The sequence below is a fragment of the Daucus carota genome, chromosome 9 (genome assembly GCF_001625215.2).
Source record: "Daucus carota subsp. sativus chromosome 9, DH1 v3.0, whole genome shotgun sequence".
Taxonomy (NCBI): Eukaryota; Viridiplantae; Streptophyta; class Magnoliopsida; order Apiales; family Apiaceae; genus Daucus; species Daucus carota.
In genome coordinates this window covers 35,443,521-35,466,213 of record NC_030389.2, presented here as the reverse complement: position 1 = coordinate 35,466,213, position 22,693 = coordinate 35,443,521, and the positions used below count along the sequence as shown (strand labels likewise).

General features: G+C 34.6%; 3 protein-coding genes across 3 annotated transcripts; all 3 read left to right on the top strand.

The window, feature by feature from the left end:
* The first annotated feature begins 456 nt into the window (after positions 1-456).
* Positions 457-2,088, top strand: LOC108201521 (disease resistance protein Roq1-like). The gene is made up of 2 exons (XM_017369808.2): positions 457-1,180; positions 1,368-2,088. The coding sequence occupies exons 1-2, from the start codon at positions 504-506 to the stop codon at positions 2,086-2,088; spliced, it is 1,398 nt and encodes a 465-aa protein (XP_017225297.2). The 5' UTR covers positions 457-503.
* A 5,337-nt stretch (positions 2,089-7,425) lies between these two features.
* LOC108201522 (F-box protein At5g07610-like) lies at positions 7,426-8,628 on the top strand. Its single transcript, XM_017369809.2, has one exon. The coding sequence runs from the start codon at positions 7,426-7,428 to the stop codon at positions 8,626-8,628; it is 1,203 nt and encodes a 400-aa protein (XP_017225298.2).
* A 10,417-nt stretch (positions 8,629-19,045) lies between these two features.
* Positions 19,046-19,849, top strand: LOC108201523 (uncharacterized). Its single transcript, XM_017369810.2, has one exon. It carries the CDS (start codon positions 19,046-19,048, stop codon positions 19,847-19,849), a length of 804 nt encoding a protein of 267 aa, XP_017225299.2.
* The last annotated feature ends 2,844 nt before the right edge of the window (positions 19,850-22,693 follow it).

The following is a 22,693-nucleotide window of genomic DNA, read 5'->3' as shown; positions in this document are numbered from 1 at the left end:
GTAGCTTCCAGGAACATGGTCATTGTCAATAAAATTATTTGCCTTAATTTTTAAACTCAAATAATTTAATTCACAAAATAACTTTTTAATTTTTTTATCATGTTTCAGAATCAAAATAAATGATATTGAAATACCAAAATAAATGATATCGAAATGATATAGACAAAAGTCTCCGTTCAAGGTTCAGGTTGGATTCGGAAATAGAGAACTGGCATTTCCCGATCTCGAAGTGCCGGCGAGCATCCCTAAAAATATAGTCCTAAAAATAAGGCGTCCACATGCGTATGCTGCTTTGAAAGTTTTTTTTACCACTGTAGCCAGCAGCCCATAGCATTTAATAATATAAATTGTAGTAATAATACTCTAAGAGAGAACGGAGACATTTCAACCATCAGAGTTATAAAAGCACTGGCGAAGACTTGAATCGAAACTCACAAGTAAACGAAAGACTCAAAGTATACAGAGTGCATGAAACTTGAGTTGTTTTAATTTATTTTGAATCAATGGCTTTTGTGTTATGGGAAATGTTGAAAGAATCAATCTCAGCATACGCAGATCTCTCTCCTGCGATTTTGCTTACATCTTTAACCTTGGGACTTGCCTTGTTCTACGCTATTTCGCTGATGTTGAGGCCTTCTGCTCAGCCACAGCAGCAAGTCGCAGTGGTGGAAGACAATAATGAAGTTACACTGGATACCACAACTACTCAATTAGCAGCTGTCACTCCATCCCCTCTATGGGATGTCTTTTTGAGTTTTCATGGCAAAGACACTCGTAGAAATTTCATTTCATATCTTTACCATGCTTTGGATCAGGCGGGGATTGTAACTTTCAGAGATGATCCTGCACTTGAAAAGGGTCAAGAAATCTCATCAGGTCTGCGTGAAGCAATCAGAAATTCTAAGATGTTTGTACTTGTTATCTCAGAGAACTATGCTGCTTCATCGTGGTGCCTTGATGAGCTTGTAGAGATCCTGAGTTGCAAGAGAACAAAAGATCAGGTTATTCCCGTATTTTACTATGTTAATCCATCAGATCTACGACACCACAAGGGGAGTTTTGGTGTAGCTCTTAAAAAGCATGAGAAGCGTTACTCTGTTGATAGGATTCACAAGTGGAAATCTGCGCTTACGGAAATCGCAGCTCTGTCAGGTTACCATTTGGAAGACACGAAAGAAGAGTAAGTACCTCTATCATGAGTTCTTTATCTAATAATATACCATTTGTTTTTAGTGATGTTCAGTTACACTTTCTGCAGTGAGCACATGACATATTCACTGGTCAAAAGGACTTACAATGCAACACATTATGTAATTTATGTATGCTAAGAATTACAGTTTTGTGTTTTTTTTTTTTGAAATTAACAGGAGTGAAGCGGATATGATTGAAAATATTGTTGAGGATGTTCTGTCACAAGCATCGAGAAAGGTACTAAACCTTGAAAGTGATCTATTCGGGACAGATCTTGCCGTTGAAGAGATATATCAACAACTAAGCATGGAGTCGGATGATGTTCGTGCCCTTGGAATATGTGGAATGGGTGGAGTTGGGAAAACTACACTAGCCAAGGCTTTTTACAACAAGTACTCCCACACATTTGATGTAAGTTGTTTTATGAAAAATGTAAAACAGAATTCTCAAGCAGGTCCTTTACTTCAGAAAATTTTGATTGAGCTTCTCAGAGTGAAGGATTTTAAGGTCCGTGACGTTGAAAGTGCAATAAGAAAATTGAAAGGCATTCTCTGCAGTTCTAAGAAAGCCCTCATTGTTCTTGATGATTTGGACGGGTCAAGCTATACAGAATTGCTAGCAAGGATTTGCAAGCTATTTATTGATGGAAGCAGAGTTATAATTACGGCAAGGGATGCAAACCTTCCAAATCAACTAAAAGTGGAAATGTTAAATGTAGATACATATATGGTGAAGCATTTGAATCGAATGGATTCACTACATCTCTTTAGCTATCATGCCTTTAAAAAATCAAAGCCTCCAGGAAAATACTTAGCTTTGTCTAAAAGTTTTGTTACTTATGCGGGAGGCCTTCCATTAGCTCTAAAGATGTTGGGTTCTGTTGAAAATAAAAACTAGAATTATAACTATAGAACAAGATAGCAATTGATATGTACAAGAACGGAACTCTCTCAAGAACTACATTGTACTTCTTCTTGTTATATTCCTCCTTTTTCCTCTAAAAAGATATTACATGCCATATTTAAAACAAACGTACTTTGACTCCTAATAATATTCTACTACTTATTTAATAAATCTCCTAAAACAAGATAGACTCGATATCTCCTACAAACTCTCTAGAACTCCAACAAACATCCAACTACTTCAATCTTAAATTAATCCTCCAAATAAATAACTAAACAAATAATAATAATAACTAAATTTAAGATTATTCCAACAATCACCCCCATAATCTTAAATTTACTTAACATAATTTATGAAGCACTTCTCTTCATCTGTGATGCACTTCTCACCACCACCAATTTGTTGATGCATTTTTCATCAACACCAATTTGTTGATGCACTTCTCATCAACACCCAATTTGTTGATACACTTCCCATCAACACTATATTCACTGGAGCACTTCTCTCCATCATCCTGAGCACCAAGGCTTCAGCTTTTTTCTCTAATTTTAACTTCTACTGGCTAGTGCAAACAGAGTAGAAAGTAGGCCCATATGCATCCCATACCGCATCAAATCTTTCTCGGCAGCCCTTCTGTTGTAACCACCTTCTCAGCTTGAATTGCTTCTTTAAAATCATATTATTATGCCACAAAGAACCTCGCTCTGATACCATGTTGAAAATAAAAACTAGAATTATAACTATAGAACAAGATAGCAATTGATATGTACAAGAACGGAACTCTCTCAAGAACTACATTGTACTTCTTCTTGTTATATTCCTCCTTTTTCCTCTAAAAAGATATTACATGCCATATTTAAAACAAACGTACTTTGACTCCTAATAATATTCTACTACTTATTTAATAAATCTCCTAAAACAAGATAGACTCAATATCTCCTACAAACTCTCTAGAACTCCAACAAACATCCAACTACTTCAATCTTAAATTAATCCTCCAAATAAATAACTAAACAAATAATAATAATAACTAAATTTAAGATTATTCCAACAGGTTCATCTTTATGTGGTAGGACAAATGTGTCCTTCTGGAAAGCTAAACTTCAAAAAGTTCAAAAAATGCCAATGAATGATATCCAAAAAATCCTACAAATGAGTTACGATGAATTAGAAGATGACACGGAGAAGGCTATTTTCCTTGATATTGTATTCTTCTTCGTGGGAAAGAACATAGATGAGGCTGTTGATGTATTCAAATCCTGTGATTTGTTTCCGGAGGCTGGGATACCAATTCTAGTCGAAAGGTGTTTACTAATCATTGATTCGGAAAATAAGCTTCAAATGCATAATCTCATACAAGACATGGGAAGGAACGTTATTTATGAAGAATCCAAACATGCTCCATGCCGGCGCTTGTACCTGAATCAAGAAGAAGCATGTCAGGCTTTGCCAAATCTAGGGGTAAACAAACAGCTAAATATTTTATTCCTCGTTATGAGAAATCATACATGCTTTTATTTCATTACATATGCCAAATGTGGTTTCTAAGTACACTTTTTTACTTATTCTATTATCTATTACTGAACATTTCAGGAGATGGATAAGATCGAAGGTCTCATTGTCGACCTTACAATGTCAACTAACAAATACTGCAATGCTGAGATATTTGAAAGGTTGCCAAACTTAAGGTTACTAAAATTAGTTGATGTACATGGTATCAAAGGAAATTTCAAAACTTCATTTCGTGAGTTAAGGTGCATTAGTTGGCATGGTTGTCCTTGGACGCATTTACCTTCTGCTATTCACCTACAAAAACTTGTTTTCCTGGACATGCCATTTAGCAGATTTGAAACATTGTGGAAGATTGCCGAGGTATGAAATCAAATATCTTAACTAATTCTCTCTTCGTTATATATATTAGATAAATACCGAGAATCACAGAATAGTGGGTATCATGCGAACCACAAAGTGTGATGATCATAAGAAGAAAAAGTTTTTGCATTTATCAAAATGTTGCATTTTGATAAATGCGAGAAGCTTACATGTGTCCCAAATAGCATCGGCAATCTTAAATCACTTGAAAACTTATATCTTACCACGGGTGATGAGGACATAATAAAAATGGAGTTGATCGAGGCTGTGAATGATATGAACTTGGAGGAGCTGAGTCTGAGTTGTAATATAAGAGTTTGTTTGCCCATGATTTTGAGCTTCTCTTCTCTGAGAGATTTAAAACTCTATGATGAGTGCGGGAGTCCCTCTCCAACCAAACCCTTTAGTTTCTTTCAGCTTTTCAACCTTCGATATCTTACTTTGACTAACAGTACAAGTCATGGGTCGTCCTTTCCCGAACTACCACCGTATTTACAATGGTTGTTTGTAGAAAACCACGCTTCACTGGAACAAGTACCTGATTTGTCCTACCTCAAACACTTGACGGAACTGTCCATAAAGAGATGCTGCAGCCTTCAATCTCTCCACAAACTTCCACCTCAGCTTACATGCATTAGAGTTACTGGATGTACAAGCCTACAAGACTTTCCAGATCTGTCAACGTTGAGAGATTTGGAAACACTGGATGTTTATCGCAACGGCAGCACATTAAAAGTCAATTTAAAGGAGATTCACCTTCAGGTTAGTGTTGGTGTTGATTAGAATTAATAAGCATCATTTATCATCCAGATTTTTATTATGTGTGTTGTGTGTTTTAGTATGAGAATGGGAGAAATGAGTCCAATTGTTGGCATTGTAATGCTCGATTCTGTGTTGGTGGTGTCTCATTGTCGTGATTGCTTGTGTTGCTTTCTTATGTGGAGTTTCAGCACATCACCGGAAGTTTGCTTAACTTGTCATCGTGTTTTTTCCAAAATGGCTCGTTTATTTGAACTAGTAATTATTCGGCCGATTGTTATGAGATCAGCACATCACCTAAATTGTGATAGTATAGAAGATGAAACACCTCGGTTCTCGTTTTCGAAGTCACATTTCTATTGGACCATCAAGCCAAACCTAATGGCAAATGGAAGAAAATGGAATGGAACGAGTGAATATTAAAAAAAAAAGTGGAAATAAATTTTTTATAATGAGATTTCACATAACTCGTGTAATTTCGGCGGAAAATTTCTCATGAAATTAGTCATTTTCGACAATATTCTGTCGAACATGCTATTTTTGGTCTTTTTCGATCACTTTTGCTTATTGTTTTCAAAGTTAAAATTTTCATGAATATTCAAATCTCGCGCGCCTTTTTTAATTTAATTTGGGCATATCGGTCAATTTTTTTTACTACTTGTGTTCAGTCATATTTATAATTTTGACCACTTATTTTAGTTAGTCAATTTTATAATTACAACAGATAATTTGTAGTCAAATTATAAATTTGACTGATGTTTGGTAGTCAAATTTATAAATTTGACTGTTTTTGTCAAATATAATAAGTTGAATGCAACTCAAAGCAATCAAATTTAATAAAAATATTGCCAAAAAAAATGACATGATCTTGTTGTATATATATGCTACTATCCCACCTATAACCAAACCAAAATAAACTAATCCAATCCGATCACAATAACCGAATCAAACTATATTATAATTTGCATTCTGATGTAAAAATAAATTAGATAAACATTAAACAAACTTGATTATACACCATTCTAATAAGTGATGGTAAAAGTTTTACGCTACAAAATTAATTACTACAACAGTTAGAAATTCATTCACGAAGGTTAGGCTAACAACTTACACCATTGTATATACATTTATACTTCTGTATCTTAGTTTTAAAATTTAATTCACGGGGAATTTTAAAAAGTTAGTCTCAAAAGATGAGTTAGTCCCTTATAAATCTTGCATCTATTACAAGGAATATAGCTCTCCTTCTTCGTCGACTTCTTCTTCATTATCATCATGGTTTCTTGAGATATCGTGATTCATTGGAGCTTTTTTAAATACTAGTACTCTTCAGTTGAATAGATTATATTATCTTCATAAATACAAAGAGAAATAGCATTTTAAAAATAAATTCTCACTGCAAATACAAGAAAACTAAAGTTCTTAAATCTTCACGCAATCAAAACTAAAACCAAAAAACTACACAAATCTTTGAAATTATCAGAGTTTGAGTCATCATTGGAGTTTGATGACTCATTATCAGACTTTTTGATTAGAGTCTTTCTTTGACTCCTCTTTACAGCAACTTCTTTGGGTGATTTCTCCTTAACCTTCAAGGCTATTGATTTAAACTTACCACCATGTATCTTGCTCCTTTGCTCTATCTCAAGCTCATCAGTTTTGAGTATTCTATATATTTCATCAACAGACATAGTCATCATCAACAAAACTATTTGCTTTAATTTTTTAAACTCAAATAATTTAATTCACAATATAACTTTATAAAATTTCTATAATGTTTCAAAATTCAAATAAATAAGAAATAATACCAAAATACCGCAAATTTGTTTAACATCATTTTTTTTAATCTAATCATCATTATTATTATTATACAGCTATAAAAGACTTTTATATTGATTAGAATTTTGTAATGTAATTATTAATTCCAACAATAAAACTATATCACAAAACAAACTATTTCTTTTAATTTTTAAAAATCAAATTATTTGATTTGTAGACAACTCTATTTAATTTCCTATCATGTTTTAAAATTCAGATAAATATGAAGTTCATATTGATATTATTAACCTAATTTATGTTAATACAAATTTCGTTTATTCATTGCCCTTTACAAGATTACGATAAAAACGAAATGATGGTGGTAACGCGGACATGAATAGAAACTCAACTAAAATGAAGTCATTGTCACAGCTAAAGTTACAACAATTATCCACTTTGCAGCATATAGTAAAAGGACCAAAACACAAGATATTGTTTAAGAAAAATGATAATAAATTAGTTGTGAATTAAAGTTATTTAACTCCGTTATATTTCTTTATTAATTTATCAAACAATTGTTGAAACAACTACAATACCACTTAGAACAAGAAAAAATCCAAATAGTGTTATATATTATGTTTACCTATTACTAAGAATTAAAAAAAATTAAATTTATTAAAAATTTAAAATCCTACAAATCAACTAATTATATGTGTGCTAATTATAATAAATAATAAATATTTAAACGTTATTGTAATAAACTAGTACTAGTAAATCTCAAATAATACGCAAGTACTCATGTTTTTCACAAAATTTATCGGACACAATAAACAAAACAACAAACTTAGCTTATATAAACAAAACAACTCATTTCATTTCATTTTGCTAAAGCGCCGCCTGACAAGAAATGGTAACCAGGAAGAACCCTAAATCTCAAAAATTATGTTCCCCGTCAGCAGAATTGATGGGGGCAACGATAGCTTACTGGATCTTATCTTTCCCCGTCTCCCTGTCAGATCACTGACGCGATTCAAATCGGTATCAAAACAATGGTGTGCCCTAATCTCCAATGCCCAGTTCGGCCGCCGCCACACTGTTGAAAACCCTAGTTCTCGCATCCCCTCTGGACTCTACTTATACAGGCCCGTCTGTTATCGGGATAATACAGTTCATTCAATCTCTGTTGATGAATTAGGGCGTAAAATTCCTTCTTTTTCAGATCCAGTTGAACTACCTGATAATGCTCCAATCAAGTTGAGGCTCCCAGAGAAAAATATCATGCGGATGGTACAGTCTTGTAATGGATTGTCTTTATTTAGATTCAATGCTGTTTATGCTCATAATTTCCATTGTGTTCGTAATTTAGTTACGAATCAACTAAAGTTAGTACCTGTGCCCAAATTAAATGCTGAAAATTATGGTTATGTTGCTAATTGTTGTTTGGCGTTTGAGCCTTTAGTATCACCCCATTTCAAAGTTATATGTGTGCAAGTGGTTATTTGTCCATCCCGACGCCGACTAGTGTCTAAATTTTTAAAATTTAGTTCAGAAACTGGTCAATGGGTAGATACCAGTGTTTCTGTGGTTGGAACTGGGCTGGAATTTGCCAGGGGTGAGTATTGCAATGGTGCAGTTTATTTGATCCGGGTAAACAGGCTATCTTGCTATCGTTTTGATATCGATGCTGCGAAATTGACCCAAATCGCTCTGCCTCCACAGGCTCGTGGTTCACACTTCCGGCATTTTGGAGAATCTTGTGGACACCTGTACCTTGCAGGTGTCCGAGATAATACAGCAAAAATTTTAAATGTGTACGAGCTGGACCTTGTTAATATGAAGTGGAAAATCAAGCACTGGGTTCATATTGATCGTCTCATATCATCATTCCCACAGGTTATTGTGAATGGGGGAAATCAGATGTGTCACTCCACCCAATCGATGTTAGGTGTTTTTAGGGGAGAACGGGATGAAGACTCAGCTCTTATTGCAAATGTTTTGGGCACAGTTGTTTCGTATAATTTCAAGCGTAAGAAGGTTGAGGTACTGCTATCTGAGCTCCAATGGAAGGATGATATTAGGAGTATTTCTGCTGGACCTCCATTTGTTCCTGCATATCCACTGATTGCAAGCCTACATCCTTTGTAAGTATAAGCTATTCATTATATATAGTTTAGTGCTTAAAGTTTAGTTACAATATTATTGTTTCAATGTATAATTAATTTAGCTGTTCTACTAATCTTGATTTGCATTTTATTATTGCGGTTTGTATACTCGAGTTTGTGTTGGGTGTGCATATGGGAATAGACATGTTAATATTCTTCCTTGATGTGTATGGTAATTTTTGGACGTGATCTATAGTATACTGGAAGGACCTAGACAAGGCAATACGCTGTACTGCACAGTTTAATGGAGTCAATCTTCCTTCTTTCAAAAAAACATTTCTGTCGTCTTAAAACTGTTCAATCTATCAACAAATCAGTTAATTACAAGAAAAGGGCAGCTGAAAAACACCGATGTGCTTAACATCCCCATTGGAACAACTACTACCGATGACAGAAAATTTTGTGATCTGACAGAAAATTTAGCTGAATTTGCTACTTGTTTACTAAGTTTACTTATTACGTAATATATCTGTTGATCAGCATAGTCGATCTGCTAGGTTTATTTGTTAGTAAAGATTCTTCCCTTAATGGTAAACTTGGGATGGTTATTTCTAGCGACTCATTTTACCTTTGTACTTGTGTGGTAAAATATGTTGCCCAATGTTATCTGTTCTGTGAATCAAATCCGAGTTTCTCTTTTCGTATTTTCTGTATTATTGACTATTATTAGTTTTCCTGCTTTTTCACAGGGAATAGGGGATATAAGTTGAAATCCGGTGCTCTCAACTATGTTTCTAAAGAGTAGAAGCAATAGAAAGTAATGGGGATGCTTTCAAGATAAATGTTCCCCTCTTAGGAAAACATTAGTCTCAACTTCCTTTTGCTGAATATTTGAATGGCCGTTTTTGCAACATTTCCCTCAATGTGGTTGAATATTTATATTATTTCTGCATTATATGCAGTGTACCAATAGAGGCTTGAATGTCTTTTAAATGTTCATTTTGGGATGAGTTTAATATTAAAATTTATGTTTAAATGGTCGGACGTCATTTTCTCTAATTCTATTTTTGTGTTGTGACCTAAATATTAGGGATTAAAATTCACATTGTGGTTCTGTTATATATATATATATATATATATATATATATATATATATATATATATATATTCGCCCAAGCTCGATCGAATTAAAAATTGCAACCCACTAGCTAAGACGAGGACGGAAACTTTGCGGATGTCGTTACATTCAACTGGTAATGGTGGAATATACATCTATAGAATTTATGTATTTTGGCGGAAATTTTACTACCCTTTTAGAAATGAAAAGTTCAAATTCGTTTTAAGTAAATTCAACGATAGATGGTAGAAAATAATAAAGGCGACTCATGCGGGTAGAATATAATATATTTAAAAACTTTTGGTCACTTCATATAAATGTATATTGTTTCAGTCGTAATGAATATATGTGATAGTAATCCTCTAATTAGAGATAAATACTGACTATGTTCTTAAACTAGTAATTATTTGGCCCACTATTATGAGATCAGCACATCACCTGAATTGTGATCGTATAGAAGATGAAACAATTCGATTTTCGTTTTAAAAGTCAGATTTCTAGCCTGTTGGCCTGTCAAGCCAAACTCTAATGATAAATGGAATGGAATAGAATAGACTTAGTGAATATTAAAAAAAAAAAGAGTGGATATAGTTTTGTATGATGGGATTTCACATAACTCGTGTAATTTAATTTGACGGAAAAATTCTGACAAAATTAATTATTTTCGACAATCGAACATGCTATTTTCGACAGAATTCTAACCGTCAAAATTAAGGGCGTCGAAATTAGCCATACTATATATAGGTATTTTCGGCAGTTTAATTTCGACAATTTATTGTCGAAATTAAATCTCTCGAACATTTGACTTGAAATTTTAAATTTTGGGCAAAAATTCGGACTCATTCATTCATTTGATTGCCCTTTACAAGATTACGAGAAAGAAGAAATGATGGTGATAACATTGACATGATAAATAGAAACTCAACTACAATAAAGTCATTATGACAACTAAGGTTAGAACAATTGTCCATATCGTTGCAGCATATAGTAAAAGGACCGAAAACAAGATATTGTCTCAAAATATTTGTAATATATTAGTTGTGAAATAAAGTTATTTAACTTCGTGAGACTTCTTTATTAATTTATCAAACAATCATCGAAACAACCACCACACCACTATTAGAACAACAAAAACTCCAAACAATGTTATATATATTGTGTTTACCTATTATTAAGAATTAAGAATTTCAATTTTATCAAAAATTAAAAACCCTACAAATCAACTAATATATATGTGTTATAAAATTATAATAATTAATAATTAATAACTATTAAAAAATTATTTAAATTTGACACGCGTTATAAACTGGTACTAGTAAATCTCAGATAATACACAAGTAACAATATTTCCCACAAAATTTATTGGATAAAATAAACAAAACGAACAAACTTAGTTTATATAAACCAAACAACCACAAATTCATTTTCCTAAAGCCCCGCCTGAAAAGAAATGGTGAAGAGGAATAAACTTAGTTCACCATCAGCAAAATTGATCGGGGGCAACGATAGCTTACTGGGTCTTATCTTTCCCCGTCTGCCTGTCAAATCACTGACCCGATTCAAATCGGTATCAAAGCAATGGTGTGCCCTTATCTCCAATGTCGATCTGCTAGGTTTATTTGTTAGTAAAGATTTTTCCCTTAAAGGTAAGCTTGGGATGGTTATTTCTAGCGACTCATTTTACCTTTGTACTTGTGTGGTAAAATATGTTGCCCAATGTGATATGTTCTCTGAATCAAATCCGAGTTTCTCTTTTCGTATTTTCTGTATTATTGACTATTATACGTTTTGCTGCTTTTTCACAGGGAATAGGGGATATAAGTTGAAATCACTGGTGCTCTCAACTATGTTTCTAATGAGTAGAAGCAATGGAAAGTCATGGGAAAGTCATGGGGAATAGGGGATATAAGTTGAAATTGGCGGTGCTCTCAACTATGTTTCTAAAGAGTAGAAGCAATAAAAAGTCATGGGTGAAGTGTTACTTTCAAGATAAATGCTCTCCTCTTTGGAAACATTAGTCTCAACTTCTTTTTTTGCTGAATATTTGTAAGAGCCGTTTGTGCAACAATATTCCCCTCAATGTGGTTTCAGAATTTTTATTATTTCTGCATTATAATATGCAGCGTACCTACAGGCTTGAATTTCTTTTTCATGTTCATTTTTGGATCAGTTAAATATTGAAATATATGTTTAAATGGTTGGATGTCATTTTCTTTAATTCCATTTTTGTGTCAGCCGATGTGAGTTCTTGAAACAGAAAAATTATATTCTTTTTCTATCAAGGTTTAATTTGAAGTGAGTAAGCTACTATATATATAGGGTCGAGGCCACAACTTAATCATCTTTAACTGCATTGCTTATACTGCTTGTGACCCAATGAATGGCCCATTTGATATATGAACTTTAGTCTTTTATCTAATCTATTTATATTGTTGCAATTGGATTTGGATGGAGTTTTGGTTGTATGGTATTGGGCAGGTTTATTTATGTATAATTTAGCAATGCCAGAATAATGGTCACGAAGTGAAAAACAAAAAATTGTATATTCAAATGTTTATAATTACATCTGAGATACAAACGACTAAAATTCCGTTATAAATGCAACACTTGACACAAATTTTCTGCACATGTTGTGGTTTATAATTTGGCCAATGGGGTCTACGTGACAAACATACTATGAAATGTTTCGTCATATATTGTGGTTGATAAATGGAAGAGTGGGGTCCACACTAAAAATACGACGGATATTTTTGTCATATATTGTAGTTGATAAATTGAGTAGTGGGGTCCACGACTGAATTTACGATGTTAATTCCGGCGAAAATATGGTGGGCCCACACTGTAAATACGACGGATTTTTCGTCATATATTGTGGTTGCTAAAATTGAGCAGTGGGGTTCACCTGGCTGAACTTACGACGGAAGAGATAACTTGCGACACAAAGTAAATTACTTACTTTTTTTGAACATGGAACGCCAGCAAAAATGACAGAAAATTTCCGTCGTAAATCATATTAATTACGACAGAAAAGGCGAAAAAAATCCGTCGTAAATGTCTCGAATTGTTGTAGTGTTTATATATTAAATATCGACCGCTCTTATTTTTTCACTCTTATTTTATAAATATTTCTAACCTCCATGTCAACCCAAATAGAAATAACTGGGTGGGAGTGCGTATTATATAAAATTATATTTACCACTAGCTCTACATATATGCAGACATTTTGTACTTCATATATATTTCATGAGTAAATTAAAGTCTAGAAAAAAGGCAAACTGTCGAACGATGTATATTCACAGTATACATGATTTATTTACAAGGTTTTTGAAATTAAAGTATACATGATGATTTGTATATTTGTAAATTGTTAATTCATGAAAGAATCGAATAATGTTGGACAGAACATCCAAAACTAAGTTAAGTTTATATGTTTACTCTTTATTTTGTATCAACCCGATCAATTCCTCCCATCCCAACCACTCAAAATACACGTAAAAAAATCTAATTAGTTTATAATTTTTTTTGTGACATGATAAAGTTTTAGACACACCGAACTAAATAAATTGGGTTGGTTAATTAAAGGTAATCCACCCAGCTCGCCCCGGGAGCACCGGGCTCGGAGATGCAGACCAAATATAAAAGCGTAATTTTCAAAAGAAAACAGCAAGCAAGTGGACAAAAAAAGTAACGTGAAAATGCATGGATATGCGGGGCTATTTGCAACATAATCTTTTTTTACTAATCTAGCTTGTAAACAATAGGCATTTAATAAAGATAAAAATGGGATAACGATCCGAGGGAGAGGTAGGAAACACATTGTAATAGTAAAAAAGAGCCAAGACTAGAATCAAAAAACTCCCAAGCATACAGAGAGGCATCAGATAGAAACCTTAGTTGTTTTCCTTCATTTTTAACTAATGACTTTGGTTACTTTTGCAGCTTTGGGACTTGCCTTGTCCTACGCTATTTCGGTGATGTTTAAGCCCTCTGCTCACCCCCAGCAGCAGTGTTTGGTGGTGAAAGACAAAAATGAAGTTCCGGTGGATACCACAACTAGTCAGTTAGCTGTCAATTATTCATCCCCTCTATGGGATGTCTTTTTGAGCTTTTACGGCAAGGACACTCGCAGAAATTTCATTTCGCATCTTTATTATGCTTTGGATCATGCGGGGATTGTAACTTTCAGAGATGATCCTGCACTTGAAAAGGGTCAAGATATTTCATCAGCTCTGCGTCATGCAATCAAACATTCAAAGATGTTTGTAGTTGTTATCTCAAAGAACTATGCTCGTTCTTCATGGTGCCTTGATGAGCTCGTAGAGATTCTTAGTTGCAAGAGAACAAAGACTCAGGTTGTTCCCGTATTATACTATGTTCATCCATCAGATCTACGACACCACAAGGGGAATTTTGGTGTAGCTCTTGCAAAGCATAAGAAGCATCGGATTGAGAAGTGGAAGTCCGCGCTTACTGAAATCGCAAATCTATCAGGATACCATTTGAAAGACACGAAAGAGTAAGTTCCTCTACGATGAGTGTTGGAAGTTTGTCATTTTGAGCACAAATTTGAGTGAGGCTCGGCTACGTGTTCGTGACGGGTTATGCTTGGATTATGTTCTCCTCCGAGAGAGCTTTCCAATGCATGTTTATTCACTCAAAACGACTAAGGAATGGATGAGTTGTGATGATCCAAAGTTGCTTCCTTGGTAGTGGAAAATTTGGAAAGAAAGCTAGTATCCCACATAGAAAAGAATATGGGCCTTCAATGGCTTTATATAGTAGAACACTCTTGTAGTGTTTAACTTGTGTTAGTGTGTTATGCTCCACCACCTAAGTGCGCACACGAATGCAGCAAAAACACTAAGCACATGCCAAAAATTACAGTGGTGTGTTTTCTATCAAAATCAACAGGAGTGAAGCGGATATGATTGAAAATATGTACTATTTATGTATGCCAAAAATTACATTCTCAGTTCTAAGAAAGCCCTCATTGTTCTTGATGATTTGGACGGGTCAAGCTATACAGAATTGCTAGCAAGGATTTGAAAGCTATTTATTGATGGAAGCAGAGTTATAATTACGGCAAGGGATGCAAACCTTCCAAATCAACTAAAAGTGGAAATGTTAAATGTAGATACATATATGGTGAAGCATTTGAATCGAATGGATTCACTACATCTCTTTAGCTATCATGCCTTTAAAAAATCAAAGCCTCCAGGAAAATACTTAGCTTTGTCTAAAAGTTTTGTTACTTATGCGGGAGGCCTTCCATTAGCTCTAAAGATGTTGGGTTCATCTTTATGTGGTAGGACAAATGTGTCCTTCTGGAAAGCTAAACTTCAAAAAGTTCAAAAAATGCCAATGAATGATATCCAAAAAATCCTACAAATGAGTTACGATGAATTAGAAGATGACACGGAGAAGGCTATTTTCCTTGATATTGTATTCTTCTTCGTGGGAAAGAACATAGATGAGGCTGTTGATGTATTCAAATCCTGTGTTTTGTTTCCGGAGGCTGGGATACCAATTCTAGTCGAAAGGTGTCTACTAACCATTGATTTGAATAATAGACTTCAGATGCGTAATCTCATACAGGACATGGGAAGGAACGTTATTTTTGAAGAATCCAAACATGCTCCATGCCGGCGCTTGTACCTGAATCAAGAAGAAGCATGTCAGGCTTTACCAAATCAAGGGGTAAACAAACAGCTAAATATTTTATTCCTCATTATGAGAAATCATACATGTTTTTATTTCATTACATATGCCAATTGTGGTTTCTAAGTACAAATACTGCAATGCTGAGATATTTGAAAGGTTGCCAAACTTAAGGTTATTAAAATTAGTTGATGTCCATGGTATCAAAGGAAATTTTACAACTTCATTTCTTGAGTTAAGGTGCATTAGTTGGCATGGTTGTCCTTGGACACATTTTCCTTCTGCTATTCACCTACAAAAACTTGTTTTCCTGGACATGCCATTTAGCAGATTTGAAACATTTTGGAAGATTGCCGAGGTATGACATCAAATATCTTAACTAATTCTCTCTTCGTTATATATATTTGATTAATACTGAGAATCACACAAGAGTGGGTATCATGCGAACCAAATACATATAATTTTTTTAGGCTTAATAACTTTTTAACCCTCAATGTTTGGGGGTATATACTAATGCGGCCGACTCAACTGGCCTTCAAGTTCCCCAAATGTTTCTTTTAGCTCTCATACCGATATGAAGCCAAAAAAACGATATATAAAGGAGGTAAAATTGACATTTACTATTTAATTAAGGTAAAGTTTGCTCGTTACTTTTATCCCCTAAAGTAAACATCTTGTTCCTTTTAACCCTAAAGAATATATATAAATACATTACATGTTCCTTTCAACCCTCAATGTTTTAATGCCCTTAGAGCAACTCCAAGGGAACATCTCCCTTACCTATAATGGCTTATGTGGACAAAAATAGTGGTTTAAGTAAAAATTGCTCACTCCAACCCTCCTCTCCTTACTTAAAATTTTTAGGTAAGAGAAAACAAAACCCCTTCTTTAGGGGAGAGAAAAGTAAGCCCTTATTTCTTCCACCTCATTTCCCTCTCTCATTTTCTTTCATTTTTTATTTTCCCTCCTTTTTTATCTCCACCATCATGGTACAAGTAATAATAAAATATTATTTTTTTTCAAATATATAGATGATTATAGGGAATACCATTAGAGTAAAACAACATTTTGGTTACTTATATATTAGATAACCATTAATTTATTATATTTTAGGGGTTCAAAATAGGTAAAACCATTGGGGTTGCTCGAGCAAGCCCAAAGCAATTCCCTATTTTCAACCCCTACACTATTATATATTAATGGTTATTTAAAATATGGGGGACTGAAAAGTTAGTTTCCTCCAATGGTATTCCTTATATTGATACCCTATATTTCAAATTCATACATGCAACTGAAATAGAGAGAGAGAGAGAGAGAGAGAGAGATTGCAATGGTAAATAACAGAAAAATAAGATGAGATTTGAGAGGGTGATGACATGGAGAATATAAGGGGTTTCTTTTTCATCCCTCAATTAAGGGCTGAACTTTCTCTCACCTAAATAAATGGGGGATAGGGGGTTGCGTTGGAGTTGTGTTTTTTGTTCTCAATCCTCAAATCTTGTTCACATAGACCAAATTATAACTCTCACGTGTAAAATGTCATGATTGTCCATCAATTGTATACCATTTTATTCATTCATACCGGTATGAGGGTTGAAAGGAACATTTGTGAAACTTGGAGGGTTGAATCGACTGAGTTCAAACATTGAAGCCGCATCGGTACAAACCCCCAAACTTTGGGGATTAAAAGGTTATTAAGCCATTTTTTTATATTTAAGGTCTTTTATAGCTGCAAACCACACGAGTGTGATGATCATAAGAAGAAAAAGTTTTTGCATTGTTGAAAGATTTGTCCCTTCCATGTTCTGCCAAGAAGTCACAGATATACCTCCTAATACAAAAGATGTACCTTTTGGAGTGGGATTTGGTGTTATTGGGTTGGAGTTGATAGTGAATATAGTGTAATTTTTACAGTAAATTGTGCAGGATCTTCACTATATTGTTGTTGTGGTTGGAGATGTCTTGGTTTTTCTCAATGTTATCTACTTGAATTTCGTTTTTATTTGATCCAAACCATATAATACTATAATTTTTAGTCAATTAAAGAATTATTGAAAAGGTAAGAAATTAAGTCTAATATTGTCCTTAGCAATAGGAAAGATCTGGAATCTAGTATCGATGATTTTTAATTTAAATATAGCATTATATATGTTTTAATCAATGAAAGATCAGAATAAAGTAATAAACTAAATCTAATAAGAAGGTTGTTGACACTCTGGAGATAACAGGCAGAGAGCCAAATATAATGTTTCAAATCAAAATATTTGACTGATGAAATTGGCATGGTTATAGCCAAGTAAGACTAGATGTTCTTATATTAGGAATATAAAGATGATAAAATGTAGATGTATCCTCTAGTCATCTAACAATAATGGATGACACACGTGACACGACACCCCTTTTTTGCTTGACGTCTGATCTTTTGTTTCTTCCATTTAACTAGTCTGACGGTTTACAAAATATGTGCGTTACAGGCACTTGGGGACTTGGTGGAGAGTATTGCAGGGGCAATATTAATTGATAGCAGGCTTAATTTGGATGAAGTGTGGAGAGTCTTCAAGCCAATATTATCGCCGATTGTCACACCTGATAAACTGGAACTACCCCCTCTGTGTGAATTAATTTTGTTGTGCGACTCCCTCGGGTTTTTTTATTAAAGAAAGTTTTCTTACCAGAGGAGAAACAGTTTTTGCTGAGCTTAGTGTACAGCTTGAAGATACATATTTTAATCTGTTTCAATTTTCTTTGTTTCATGGTTTATTCCTGAAATTTTCTTTTGCACTTGCTGCTATCACTAAACACTGTAGAAGAAAATTCAATGAGATTCCTTCTTAGTGTTTGGTCTTTATTGCCCCAGGACTTGAATTTGCAAATCCTTGTCTTATGGTTGATCTGTGCATATTTCTAGTTATTATACTTGTACTTTAAAGGAAGCCTACTTGTGAATTGTCTGTATGTACCACTCAATCATCAACTTTCATAGTTCTGACATGATTAATTATGATTCATAACATCGACCACATGTAAAAGTTGTGAATTAAGCTTTATGACATTTCATCACTGATGTATTTATCGGCACAGGGTAAAGGATTTTTACTACGAAAACAGAATGAGGATCCTGCTGTTGGCTCATCTTCTATGCATTCTGTTAAGAGTAATGAGCTAGAAGCAGATGGTCCCACAGAGCACAGTCAGCATGCCAGCATTGCACCTAACTAACTGAATGCCACTTGCTCATAACAGAAATCTGTTTTCTATATAATGAGACTCACACACTCATTCATTTTCATTCATTCAGTTTAGCTGTTATGTAGTCTTCTCTCTCTCTAGAATGATAGGTGATTACAGTAGCTCTGTCTCCATTACTTCTTCTCCAGATTTGTAGTATACAGTAATCCAAGCTTGTGTAGTGTAGCAGATGTTTGACACATTGTTTCATTTCAATGAGAATTTAGTGAAGTTGTTGGTTATATTGTGATTTGTAACATGGTATCAGAGCGATCGGATTTGATCCTGATTGTAATTTGTTTCGCGATTGTGTTTTGATTCATCACGATTTGATTGATTTCTCAGTATAATTGCTGATATTTCTCGATATTTCGAGTTCTTGGTGCATTTTTCTGGCGAAATTTGTGGCTCTTTTCCAGTTGATTTCTGTGATTTGTGGAGCTTTCTTAATTTGACAATGGCGACTACCAATATAGTTGATCAATCTCAGGTTCCTACGTCTCCTTATTATCTTCATCCTTCAGATAATCCTGGAATGAAGTTAGTTTCTCTTCAATTTGATGGTACTGGTTTTGGTGATTGGAAGCGATCTATGATGATGAGTTTAAGTGCTAAGAACATAACTGGGTTCATTGATGGAACTATTGTTAAGCCTCCAGATACTGATGTTTTGAGCAAGCCATGGGAGCGTTGCAACAGCATGTTAAGTTCGTGGTTAGTTGGTAGTCTTGATCCAAGCATTTCCAGAAGTGTACTCTATTTTCCGACTGCTCGAGAGATATGGCTTAATCTCGAAGAAAGGTATGGTCAAGCTTCTGGCACATCTCTATATTCTTTGCAAGAATCATTACATGAAATTAGACAAGGCACAGACTCTATTTCTGCATATTTTACCAAGATAAAGATGATTTGGGATCAATTAGATGCTATAGATACAATTCCTACTTGTGAATGCAATAATTGCACGTGTGCAATTACTCAGAAATTGATTAAGTCAAGAGAGAATCGTAGATTGACTGAATTCTTGATGAAACTTGCTAGTGGTTATGAGATTCTTAGGGGTAGTATGCTGATTATGAACCCTTTACCATCTATTTCTCATGCTTATCGATTGCTGTTACAAGAAGAAAACCATAAGAAGCTTACTCATAGTTCACAATCTCATGATGAGTCTCATGATAAGTTCAAATCAAGAAACAACTATGGGACCAAACTGATGGAAAGGGCAGAAACAATTATTTTTGTGATCATTGCAAAATGACAGGACATACAATTCAGAGGTGTTATAAACTCCATGGGTACCCTGCTAATTTTAAGACTGATGGCACTAAAAGAATGGCTGCAAATCTTTCTCAGACCGATACTCTTGACCAAGAGTCTTCAATTCTAGCTGCTGATAATTCTGCTTTTACACCGGCCCAGATGCAACAATTGATGCAGTTACTTGGCAAGGAAACTGATTCATCTTCTACAGAATCACAATTGAAATCTGCATTTGTGGCAGGAAAAATGTGTCTCTTATCCTCTAGTGGCACTAGCTGGATTATTGACAGTGGGGCTACAGACCACATGTGCTATGATTTAACAGTTTTTTCAGACTATAAGCAGATTCAAGGGTCAGATAATTACATTGTGATTCCTAATGGTAAAAAGGCACTTATCACCCATACTGGCACAATACATCTTACCAAAAAGATTGTACTACATGATGTTCTCTATGTTCCTGATTTCAAGTGACATTTGATTTCAATTCCCAAATTGTGCCAAGATTTGAATGGTAAAGTTGTGTTTACTGATAGCAAGTGTTACTTGCAGACCACCTCAATGAAAAATTTACTTCTTGGAAGATTTAAAAGTGGTCTTTATTATTTTGAAGAGGAAAACAATTCACAGGTCATGCTTGCTACAACTAAGCCATCTTCCACAGATTCTTCTACAATCAAACTATGGCATCTTAGAATGGGTCATTTACCTGTTAACAAGCTTCATCATATCAATCCTATCTTCACTTCATCTTGCACATTGGATCATTTCTGTCAGATCTGTCCATCTGCCAAGCAATCTAGGCAATCCTTTCCTGTCAGTTCTATCAAATCTACTAAATCACTACAATTGCTACATTTGGATGTTTGGGGTCCTTACAAAGAAGCTACATATAATGGTTGTAAGTACTTCTGTACAATTGTAGATGATTTTTCTAGAATGACTTGGGTATTTCTTCTTACACATAAATCTGATGTTGTGCAAAGCTTTATGGATTTTATAATCCATGTTGAGAAGCAATACATATTGTCTGTCCAAACTGTCAGAACTGATAATGCTCCTGAGTTATGTGCTGGTACTTTGAAGGATTTCTACCAACAGAAAGGCATTATTAATCAAAGAAGCTGTGTTAACACACCACAGCAGAATGGTGTGGTTGAAAGGAAACACAGACATTTGCTTGAAACAGCTAGAGCATTATTTTTTCAATCCAAGCTACCTGTTCAGTTTTGGGGAGAATGCATATTATGTGCCACTCACTTGATCAACAGAATGCCTTCACAGGTTTTGCAGTTTCTTACTCCTTATGAGAAATTCTTTGAAGAACCTCTTGATTTAAGTCACATAAGAGTATTTGGTTGCCTTTGTTTTGTCTCTACACGATAAGCTTGCTTCCAGAACAACTCCACATGTTTTTTTAGGCTATCCACCAAATGTGTTAAAGGGTACAAAGTCATGAATATTCAAACTTCTCATGTTCACATTTCAAGGGATGTTGTTTTTCAAGAACAACATTTTCCCTTTCATCTGAAATCCCCAGCAAACACTGTTCTTCCTTTCTTTTTACCTATTGTCACAGGTCATACTGATATTTCTCACACTGATTTGCCTGAGTTGTTTCAAATTTCCACAGAGCAAGATAATCATGAAAATTCTGAGAGAATGTTTGATTCTAATTTTGACACTGGAACTACTTCTGAATATTCTGAGAATGATGTGTCTCTTAATCTCAGAAGAAGTGCTAGACAATCTAAAGTTCCTACACATCTTCAAGACTATGTATGTGCAACTGCTATAGATTTTCCAGAACAGACTCATTGGTGTAATCTGGTGTCTTATCATCATTTACCACATGCTTGTCATGCTTTCACTGCTAAATGTGAATCTCTGGTGGAGCCTAAAACATATGCAGAAGCTTCTCAGGATCCCAGATGGATTGAAGCTATGACAAAGGAATTACAGGCATTACAAGCTAATAAAACTTGGGAACTGGTACCTCTCCCTCCGGGAAAGAAACCGATTGGCTCTAAATGGGTTTTTAAGATCAAACTCAAAGCTGATGGCACAGTTGAAAGATTTAAAGCAAGACTTGTAGCAAAGGGCTACAACCAACAGTGGGGGATAGATTATGAGGAGACTTTTTCTCCATTAATCAAGATGACTACTATTAGGTGTTTATTGGCTATTGCAGCTAATAAGAACTGGCATTTACACCAATTAGACATCAACAATGCATTTCTTCATGGTGACTTACATGAAGAAGTCTATATGTTGCCACCTGATGGATTTACTGCATCTGCCAATCTTGTTTGCAAACTTATAAAATCACTGTATGGGCTTAAACAAGCTTCCAGACAGTGGTTTTCTAAGTTAGTGGGGGAGTTGAAGGATAGAGGTTTCACACAGTCAAAGAATGATTATTCCTTGTTCATCAAAAAGGGAAAACATCACACCACAATTGCAGCAGTGTATGTGGATGATGTCATATTAACCAGAAGTAATGAAGCAGAAATTCTTCAAATTAAGAGGCATTTGGATATAGTTTTCAGTATCAAAGATTTGGGAAGAATGAGTTACTTTCTTGGGATTGAGATTGGATATCCAGCATCTGGAATATCTATGTCACAGAAGAAGTTTACTAAAGAACTGCTACAAGAAGCACAGGATTCTGGTCTGATAATAGATAAAGGAGTTGCTACACCTCTGCCTATAAACCTCAAGCTGAGTACAGAAGAAGGAGAGCTGTATGATGATCCAGGTTTTTATAGGTGTATGGTTGGAAAATTAAATTTTCTAACTCATACAAGACCAGACCTCTCTTACACTGTTCAACACTTAAGTC